Genomic DNA, 10,478 nt, shown 5'->3' with positions numbered 1-10,478 from the left:
CGACTAATTGGCCCTTAAGGTATTGAGCGAACGCCCGGTTTCAAGGGCCCTTTAAGAGGACACAAATACAATGACCCACGTGTCCTCTACTTCCGGGATTCTTGAAGCCTTTCCTACGGTGGTTAATCCCGGCCCGCCCTCAAGGTATCTTGGGAAAAGTAGTTCCACTTTTCTGCACACACAAGGTGGCGGCCGTCTTCAAACTGCATTTCCCAGAAGGCTGTGCTCGTCGTGTGGTAAACCGAGCTACGGGGCCGATGCAGTGAACCCCTCATCCTGGGTTTTGTAATTTCTTAGGGGATTAGTGACAGTGGACGGAGACCTTTGGCGGCGGCACCCGTGGGCTGCTGGACTGGCGGAGCTGCGCGCGGAGGCCGTAGAACCGGCCACACAGCTCTGCTTCCGGCCGGGGGACAAAAAGCGGAGGTGCAGCGTCTCCTTTAATCGTCGTGGGCGGGGCGTGGCGACGCGACCCGCGTTGCTATTGGCGGCGGTTGGGGGCGCGGAAACTGAACGGGCCGCAACGGCCGACGCTGCCTTCTCCGGCGCCTTGGGCGCCCCGGGCCCGCCATGGCGGCACCTTGCCCTGTAAGTTCTTGCCGGCGGTGGTTGCCCGGCCTTAGTCTCCCCGCTGGGACTGTGGGTGCCTAGCCGAGGTGATGGCTGCTAGGGGGCGAGTGGGATGCCAGGTCCCGAGCCAGTCTTCTCCAGCCTGTTTACCGTCTGTGCAGGGAGCGCTGGGTCGGGACACGTAGTGAGCACCTCCTGAGTGCCAGACCCTTTGCGGACTACGGGGGCGGACCAACGAGTCCCCGCTCCCCGGGTTTGCATCCTAGCGGAGGAGACACTAGTACTAGTACGTTTCGACTGGAGGTCGGGCTGGAGGCCAGCTCCGGGCCTCAGTCTCACCATCCTGAGCAGTGGGTGGCTGGGTAGGGGCTTGTTGAGCGAACACCGTGCTCGGACGGGACAGCCCAGGTCTGCAGTGTGATCTGGGCCGGGCGCCCTGAGTCCCAGTTTCCTCCAGAGGGAAGCACTCCAAAACCCCTCTTTTTGAGAGATTGTTTAAACATGTCTGGCCTTTGGGCTGGGTTGAGAGTCAGGAAGACCGGGTGGTGCCTGTTGGCATGTGGGGCCTTGAGCAGAGGGCCCAGACTTAGGATCCAGGCTTTTTGACCCCTAATCTAGCCCTTTCCATAAGTCCCTCCCCACTTCCTTCCATATATAAACCACCTTAGGGTGCAGCCACTGAGGAACCACAGCGGCGGGTGGGATGAGGAGGTGGGAAGGATGTTGGGAGGTTTCGGGGTCCCCTGGTCAGAGGTGGAACTGAACTTACCTCTGCGCATTGAGCCTAGAGGTGGGCATTATCTTGTTCTCCCAAGAGGTTCAGGTGAGGCAGTTGCTGCTCTGTTGCCCTCCCCCCCAGCTGCCACTCCATTTCTTCTTGAAAGGGTGACTCAGGCCTGTGTGTTGGGGGTGGAGCTGGGCACAGGGCCATGGGGACTTTTGTTCTGGTTACAATTCTGTGGGGTGGCAATGGTCTTACTCTGCCCCAAGGACATTTTTTTCCCAGGAGGAGGTTTTGCTGGGCTCCCCGGTGTGCCCAAAATGCTTCTTTGAGGTTTCTGATATTTGGGGTAGGGGGAGATGTTTGCATGGCAGGGCTATAACTCTTCAAGTGCTAAGACAGCTGCTGTTGTGTGGAAAGAGTCTGGAATATTTTCTCCATGTCTTCCTAGCAGTGTCCTGAACTACTGCTTCCTTGACAACGTTGGGCGCAGTAGAGATGGTGGCACTGCCCCTTGGGGCCTGTCCAGGCTGACCTTTGGGTTCATTGGCCAGTCTACAGTGAGATTGAGGGTTCAGAATCTGATTCCTGATATGGGGGTTGCTGAAAGGCCCCCATTTTCTCTCCTTGATTCTTTTTTTAAGATTTTATTTATTTACCTGACAGGAAGACAGTGAGAGAGGGAACACAAGCAGGGGGAGTGGGAGAGGGAGAAGCAGGCTTCCCGCCGAGCAGGGAGCCCGATGCGGGGCTCGATCCCAGGCCCCTGGGATCATGACCAGAGCTGAAGGCAGACGCTTAACCATCTGAGCCACCCAGGCGCCCCCAAAAGATTTTATTTTTAAGTAACCTCTACACCCAATGTGAGGCTCAAACTCACAAGCCGGAGATCAAGAGTCGCACGCTCTACTGACTGAGCCAGCCAGGCACCCCTCTTGTTGAATTACTTCTAAGTGTTTATTCTTTTTCATGTGTCATAAATGGAATTGTTATCATTCTTCAGATTGTGCATTGCTGGTATGCAGAAGTATAATAGACTTTTTAAAATTTTTTTAAGATGTTATTTATTCACTTGAGAGGGGGAGAGGCAGGGAGAGGGAGAAGCAGACTCCCAGCTGAGCAGGGAGCCGAACATGGGCCTTGATCCCAGGACCTGGAGATCATGACCTGAACCGAGGGCAGACGCTCAGCCATCTGAGCCACCCGGGCGTCCTACAATAGATTTTTATATATTGATCTTGCAACCTTGCTTAACTGGTTTATTAGCTCTAATAGTTTTTTAGCGAATTCCTTAGGATTTTCTATATACAAGATCATGCCTTGAGCATTTTTAAACCCCCCTGGCTGTTTTAGGAAGAGTCTTGGCCCTGGGAAAGCCCCTTCTTCATTCATATTTCACACATTTGACCCTGGCTCTCCTGCAGGAGGACCCCTCGCTGGAGAGGCATTTTAAGGGCCACCGAGATGCAGTTACTTGTGTGGACTTCAGTCTCAACACAAAGCAGCTGGGTAAGAGGAGGCATCTTCCTCGGCACTAGGTTATGAGCTGAGAGGGCAGAGTTTCTAGCTGGGAGGTGTGGTGTGGGGGGGTAGGGCACTGTGAGGACCCAGGTGCTTTGTCTAGCCCTGCATCTGGCTTCAGCTGGCCAGCTGTCTGGGGCTGGGTTTGTGAACTGCATTCTACATGCAGAGTGTGGGACTCAGAGAGGTGGGGGGCCTTGCCAAGGGCACGGAGCCTTGGAGGGTGGGCCCAGGGTCTGGGCTTTTCACTGCATATACCCCAGCCGTCTCTTGGGTCTGGCTGGTAGAATGGCCCTAAACAATGGCTCCTTTTCCTTGGGTCCTCGATTCTGTTGTCCACAGCGGTATGGGAGCATCCAGTGAGAAGGGCAAAGAGCAGAGCTGAGTACCCCTGCTCCTTGGTCGCTTGGGGGTTCCTACACAGCTGTCATGGCTGCCGCTTTCTTGTTTCTAGGGACAAGGCTCTCCCTTCATCCCATAGTCAAGGTCCCCTGCCAGAGACTACTGGTCACTGTAGATAAAGAGCAAACTGAAGTCATTTGATCTGTCTTGGGGATCTCTATGTTTCTGATTGACTTGGTCCCTCTCAGTGGTAAAAGGCCCATTGGGTTCGGCTGGGAGGACTTGCTCTCTAGTGCCCTTAGGGTGTGACTGTGGGGAACCCCATGGGGGATGAGTTTTCTCAGAGGCCCGCTGGGTTGCAGCCCAGGCCTCGCATGTGAAGGGCATCTCTTGGTCTGGCTCCCTTGTGGGCCTACTGCTTGGAGAGCTGACAGCCCATTGATGCTCCAAACCCCAGCTCAGCAGTTGCTGGAAGTGTGGTCCTTCTCCTGTCCCCTTACCCCATCGTCCTGCTGGAGGCTCAAGGCCCACTGGAGCTGAGGGTCACAGCATCCCTGCTTTCTCAGCCAGTGGCTCCATGGACTCATGCCTCATGGTCTGGCACATGAAGCCCCAGTCACGCGCCTACCGCTTTGCGGGCCACAAGGACGCTGTCACCTGTGTGAACTTCTCCCCTTCGGGACACCTGCTGGCCTCAGGCTCCCGAGACAAGACTGTCCGGATCTGGATACCCAATGTGTGAGTTACAGACTTGGAAGGGCTTGTCTGAGCCTGGGCTCCTGGTGCGAGAGCTGTCCCCACTCCAGTCCCCATCCTGGCTCTGGACTTGTCATGGTGGGGCATCTGCCCTACTTCTGAAGGGGTGCTGTCAGAAGCTGAGCCCTCCCCTTAGGGTTGGGAGAGGGATTCTGGGCTTACCGCAGCCATCCTGGAAGGGCTCCCGTCTGATGCTGCTCACACATGGGCAGGGTGGGTGGTGGTTCTGGCCTTCCTTGTGGGGGGCTGGGGTGGCAGGCCTGCACTGACGTTGGGAAGGGCCCCTGAGGGGTTGGGAGAGCGTTGATGTGCTCACGGGCCCTCCTGTCACCGTTGTGGGTCTCCTGAATCGGAATACCCGTCCCTGCAGCAAAGGCGAGTCTACCGTGTTTCGTGCACACACAGCCACAGTGAGGAGCATCCACTTCTGCAGTGACGGCCAGTCTTTCGTGACGGCCTCCGACGACAAAACAGTTAAGGTGTGGTCAACTCATCGCCAGAAATTCCTGTTCTCCCTGAGCCAGCACATCAACTGGGTCCGCTGCGCCAGGTGAGCATCGTCCTGCGCCCGGACCCTCGGAGGGACCTGGGGCTTGAGGGGCACCGAGGTGCTGCCAGGCACCAGTAGCATGACCTTGGGCGAACTAGCTACTCTTTCATATTCCTGAGCCTCAGCTTCCTTATTGGGGAAATGGGAGCAAAGAAGTTGTCACACTGTAAATTGCTGAGGAGCTTCTAGCTCACATATGACAAGTAAGTGAGTTCGTTGCCAGCCATGATTGAGCCCCTGACCTCCGGACTAATGCGGCCGGAAGCAAGTCGGCAGGGGCCATTTAGGAGCAATAGCGACAAGATGATGTCGCTAGTAGCACTCTACAGTTTGTTTTCACTTTTCATGGCAGGCCTGCAGGCTAGGCGGTGTCATTCCCATTTTACAGATGAGGACACCAAGGCTCAGAACAGCGCAGTATCTTGCCCCTGGGCGCTCGCTGGGGTTTGAAGCTGAGTCTGCCTCTCAGAAGTTGGTTTTGCTTGAGCTGCTGGGTGGATGTTGAGGCTTCTGAGGAGGCTGGTCTGGAGGCTGGCTCTCCCTTTGCTGTGGGGGGCAGTGCTGTGGGGATAGGTGCCAGGTGACCCACAGGACCTTTCAGGGTCCAAGGATTGCGGACACAAATGTGCCCACTTTCAGCTATTCTGATCCTTTCGACAGAGATCTCCGTGCTCCAGAGGAAGAGGTTGGGAGGTCTTCCAGAGGAAGAGGTTGGGATGCTGGGAAACCATGGGAGTCAGAGGTTGGGGACTATTATGGTGTTCTTCTGGGGACCCCTTGCAAGTTACTTGTTCTCCAGGGCACCTTTGTCCTGGGAGGTCCCTGATTGCTCAGAGAGGCCTCACCATCAGGCTCCTGAGAATAGGAGGGGCCAGGCCAGCAAACCGTGTGAAGCCTACACCAGCTTTTGGTGGTAGGTCCCCAGGACCTCCACACATTTTTGTCAGTAGGTGGTTCTCAGAGTCAAATGTGGACTTGGGGGACCTGAGAACAGGATAACGATGCTGATGGTGGCTTTGGGCCACCTTCATGCTAATAGCATGAGCAGTCAGCACGCACTTTGCCACATGCCACGTGCCGTGCTGGGGGCCTTGTGCGTACGACGTTGCTCCCTGCTCACCACGAGTGTAGGTACCATTCTTACCCATCTCACAGAGGGAAAGCCGTTTGCCCAGGATCGCTCAGGGTCAGAGCAGTGTTCACGCTTTGGCTGGTTCTGGGATCTGGTGGTGGGCAGTGCAGGAAGGTGGCTGTGGAGGACAGTGTGCAGTGCCCACGGTGGTGTGACTTGTGCCCTGCCTGGTTCAGGTTCTCCCCAGACGGGCGGCTCATCGTGTCTGCCAGTGATGACAAGACTGTCAAGCTATGGGACAAGACGAGCCGGGAGTGTGTCCACTCTTACTGTGAGCATGGCGGGTAAGTCACCGGACCCTGTCCTCCTCCTGCAGATGCTCAAGAAAAGCATGGACCTAGGCATGAAGGGGCCCCAGTGGCCTTATGTGGGGCCACGTCTCTGCTTCTCTCTGTCTCTGAATTTTTTCCTATGTGAGCGGGAGGTTCAGTCTCATCCCCATCCCCACAAATAACAGGTGCTTAACTTTAAGGCATGTGATTCTTGGGGCCTCTCTTTTCCTTTCACTTCCCAGTTCTCAGAATTGTGACTTGTCTCTCTGAAAGAAGGTGACCCTGGACCTCCCAAAATCATGTTAGTATGTTACCTGTGGTGATGGTTTTATAAATGAAAGGCTTGTCAGGTTCTTGTAAGTTCTTGGTGGCGGTTCACGTTGTGCCACATCATCAGGAGAGGGAGGAGCCTGCATTGGAGTAGGGCCTCACCTGTTCTGGTCTTCTCGATGAACGCCAGCTTGTGCGCTCCGCAGGTAGGCTGGGAGCCCCCGGGAAAGTCTCCTCCTGAGAGCTGGCCATGATGCCAGCCTGGATGTCACGTGTGGGGATATTAGGGGCCCTTGGCCTGTCTCCTGGAGATAGTCAACCAGTGGCCTTGGGGCCCTGCTGGCCCTTTGGGGCTGGGCCTCAGCGGGCAGGGGGCTTTGATGAGGGCCCTGCTTTGATGAGGGCCCTGACTCTGACTCTAAACACCCTGAGCTGTCGGCTGACCTTTGGGCTGAAGACCGCTTTCTCTACTTGTATGTAGAAGTGGCTGCTGGGATTTGCTCCCTGGTGAGTCCATGTCCGGTCATTGCTAGCCACTGTTCTCACCCTCTCCTTGCTATCCCTTGGCCACCTGGTAAAGAAGTGGGGCAGGAGGGAGGTCTTCTGGGTTTGGGGAACAGCCTGAGCGGACGTGCAGGGATGTTGGAAAGGGCTGGATGTTTGGGGGTCTGTTCCGAGCCAGGATGGTCCTCCTCTAGCGTGTGGTGGCCCCTGTCTTTCCAGCTTTGTCACCTTCGTGGACTTCCACCCCAGCGGCACGTGCATCGCCGCCGGCGGCATGGACAACACGGTGAAGGTGTGGGACGTGCGGACGCACCGGCTCTTGCAGCACTATCAGCGTGAGTGTCCGAGAGCGGCCGCGGCGGGGCTGGGGCGGCAGGTGGCCGGCTCGTTGCCGTGGTGCTGAGGCGGGCCTGAGGACGGCCCCGGTCAGTGGGGAGAAGGCCCGGGCCCGTTGGGATCTCCAGCGGCCGGTAGTCTGTGTTGTGGCCGTGCTGCTCGGAACGCTGGCCCGAAGGTGGACCTGGCGCTCCCTGGCGCCCACCAAGCCCTGTGGAGCCTGCTCCGGAGCCGGCAGAGTCTCCTGCACACCGCAGGGCGGGACGAGGAGCTCGCAGTGGATCTCTGGCCAGGGCTCTGCTCAGGGGCCGCTTCTCAGGGGCTGCCCGTGCTACTCATCTCTAGAGCTAAGGGGAAGGGGGCAGGCCTGTCAAAAGAAGTCAGTGTTCGTGGCACCTTGGCCACCTCTGGCCTCCTGGTGTCCTCCATAGGTATGGAGCCAAGAACCATACGGAGGGTCAACTTAGGCTAGAGACCAGGCTCAGGAGGCAGCCCTGGGGCTGTGTCCCCTGATCTAATGGTAGCCCTTGGAAGGCAGAGCGGCAGGCAGTCAGCATGGGCTGTGTCCGGTTCCAGCTGGGAGGTGGGGTAGGGACGGACTTGGGTGTGATTAGGATGAGCTTGTGGAGGGTACTAGAGCATGGAACTGTCTTGAGAGCAGGTGTGACTGGGGAGGGCCATGAGCCACCTCCGTTGTGGGGATGGGGCCAGGGAAGGAAGCTGGCGAGGGGCCACAGGAGGAACTAGGAGTTGTGCAGGGGGCAAAATGGTGGGTGGGCCTGTGGGCCTGGGGCTGAGACTGGGGAGGGGTAGAGCTGGAGTTGTTTGAGGAGCTGTGGTCGTTGACTTGGGACTAAGTTTAAAGTCCATGGGCTCCTTTCCAGAATTCGCACCTGAAAATGGGAAGGATGTGTCTGGACAAAGGTGTGAGACTTGGGGTTCAGAGCTCTCCTTTCCACCCCCTATGAGCTCTTCTTAGCTGACTCTAAGATGTTGAGGTAACCGAGGCGAGGGAGAGGCTCCTGGTCTTAAAAAGCACACGGTGGAGGGTGGGCTCCGCAGCCAGCCTCAGCATTCCTAGTTGTGTGACGTTGGGCAGGTCACTTGACTCCTCTGGGCCCCCTGGGACCATGATAGGGCTTCCCTCACAGATGGTGTCGGGAGGGTAACGAATTGGTCTGTGTCAAGAGCTTAGGGAGTGCAGGAACCAGGTACTGTGTTCATGACGCCCGTGTTGCCAAGTCTGGGTCCTGGAGATGCTGGAGTAGGGAGTCTGGCCTGCATTGCCCTGTACCACCACCAGGTGGCGGGGGCTAGCCGCATAACTGGTACCTTCCTCAACAGAGAGCCCTGGGGTTTGTCACAGCCGCCGTTTCAGACAGAGCTTCTAGAACAGAGCAGCTATGGGGTCTGCCCTCTACTTGGAGACCACACCCCTCCTTCCCCTCCTTCAGGCTTTAGAGGCCTCTCTCCTGCTCTGGGCCAGGCCTGGGTTGGAGATCGGGCACATCTGCAGGGTTGACTGGGGGAAGGTTGGCAGGTGTGGAGGAGTGCTGGGCGGGAAGGCGCCCCTGAGTGTGGGGTCAGGAGAGATGGGAAGGGAGGGTGACGAGGCAGTGCAGGTTAGGAGTATAGGCTGCTTCCTATCTGTAAAGGGGGTGGTAATAATACCTTATGGGGTTTGAGAAGATGTGTTGGGGGAGTTCAAGTGAGTACTGGAAATGTGGTTTGTACCACATAAGTCTTTTAATTTTTTATTATTATTTCTTTTCACCACATAAGATTTGACACTGAGGGGAGAGGATCTCTAGGTGACCCTGGGAGGGTCCAGCCTCACCTCTGATGGATCAGGAGCATGGGTCTGGTGTTTGTAGGGTGCACCAGCAGGTACCCATTGGGGAGGACCTTGAATGCCATACTCTGGCCCATGGTCCCAAAGTTGCAGCCTGGCTGGCCGTGCTGGGACTGATCCCATTGCTCGAGGAGCGAAGATCTGTCTGAGAGGACAGCAGTGCTGAGAGCCTACATGGGTGGGAAGCTGGTGTGTCTGGGTGATTGGTGGGTGGGCTGCTTGCAGCCGGTGTCTGAGGGAGGGCTGGGCATCTGAGTGGGGCAGGGATCGGGCCCAGGGAGATAGGCTTTGGAGGTTGAATAGAGTTAGGAGGTGATGCTGTGGGTTGAGTGGCCACCTGGGCCCAGGAATTGGGGGCTTGAGAAGGGCTGGGGCGATATCCTGGGTCCCTGTGATTAAGGGGCCATAGAGGGAAAGGTTGACAAAGCAGCCAGAGTGAGGGCTGATGGGGCAGAGCCAGGGGCATGAAGGAATGCAACGTCTCCTAAAGAGGTGGTCAGGAGGGAGAGTGATGTAGGGCAGTCGAGGAGGGTGGTGGGTGCTGGAGAGAGGTCCCTGGAGTTCTTGAGGGGGCAGGCTTTGTGGTGGGTGGGCATGGGAGGTCAGTGACTGGCAGGGCCGGGGAGGTAGTGGGAGGGCTCAGGTGTCATCAGGAGCCAAGTCCTGAGGGGACCCAGGTGCATGAGGCTGACAGGCTCTGCAGAGAGATTTCAGTGTGTTTTTGCTTGTCCTTTGCTCCTATGACAGAGCTACCCAGTGTCTTATTCCTAAGCCACCCCAATATAGATCAGACGCCTTGGGTGGCTTGGAGTACCTCATAAACAATCGGGTTTCCTCAGCTCCCTGCCCAATGCATGGCGCACGGGGCAGCAAACTCATCCCACTGCCTCTGAGCTTACCCTCTGGGGCTCAAGGAGAGCCCGGTGGATCTGAGCACATGGGCTGGGGGACGTACCCCTCACCTTTTATGCTGCTTGAGGGACCTGGCCAGGTCTGCTCAGATCTAGCGGCTTCCCCAAAGAGCTCCATGGCCAAACCTTCTACCTGAGAGGCTCCCCGTACCCCCTTAGTAGCAGCTGCCACCTCACCTCAGAGGTGCCGGGGCATCTGTTTGGAGGCTGATTCCCCGAGAATGACTCTTGGCACTCTGGCAGCAGATGCCTGAGCTGTTTTCGGTCCCTGGCCCCTGGGAAACCCAGAGGAAAGTTTTTAAGAATACCATAACATCTAGTGTCTCCCTTGGTGACTCCCAATGAGTACCAGGCACTCCTGGGTGGGCTTGAGGCACATGAGCTTGTTGGGCTTTTCTGAGACCCTTTGACTCCTGATACTGCAGCGTGTGGTCAACAACTGCAGCCTGCCCGTGTCCAGCTGCCCCGTGCGTGCGCGTCACGGAGGACACTTCCTGTTCCGTGCTGGGTTGTCGGGAGTTAAGCTGGCACCATCTGTCTCAGGCAAGGAGTTTCTTGGCTCTGACCTGTCCCTGTGGGGAGCAGTTCTGGTTTCCCAATTCAGCGAGGAGACGGTGGGGCTGCCGGATCCCTGGGATTGCCAGGCCCCACGGAGGTGGGTTAGGCTCCATATGCTCCGAGCCCACGAGAAGGCTGTTCAGACATCTGAGCAGCAGCCCCCATCCGGAACCCGTAGTGCAG

The 10,478-nt window shown here is 57.1% G+C and overlaps 1 protein-coding gene across 1 annotated transcript in view; it reads left to right on the top strand.

Annotated features, from left to right (window-relative positions):
- Positions 1–202: 202 nt before the first annotated feature.
- The window catches only part of POC1A (POC1 centriolar protein A), a 69,274-nt gene continuing 58,998 nt past the window's right edge, over positions 203–10,478 (top strand). The window contains exons 1-6 of the mRNA XM_032411400.1: positions 203–588; positions 2,716–2,800; positions 3,721–3,892; positions 4,281–4,460; positions 5,769–5,876; positions 6,858–6,973. Of these exons, the coding sequence (XP_032267291.1) occupies positions 571–588; positions 2,716–2,800; positions 3,721–3,892; positions 4,281–4,460; positions 5,769–5,876; positions 6,858–6,973 (679 nt within the window). The 5' untranslated portion in view covers positions 203–570. The remainder of the gene's footprint in view (positions 589–2,715; positions 2,801–3,720; positions 3,893–4,280; positions 4,461–5,768; positions 5,877–6,857; positions 6,974–10,478) is intronic.

This window comes from Phoca vitulina, unplaced genomic scaffold, assembly GCF_004348235.1.
Source record: "Phoca vitulina isolate PV1807 unplaced genomic scaffold, GSC_HSeal_1.0 scaffold13, whole genome shotgun sequence".
Lineage (NCBI taxonomy): Eukaryota > Metazoa > Chordata > Mammalia > Carnivora > Phocidae > Phoca > Phoca vitulina.
This window is presented reverse-complemented; position numbering and strand designations above follow the sequence as displayed.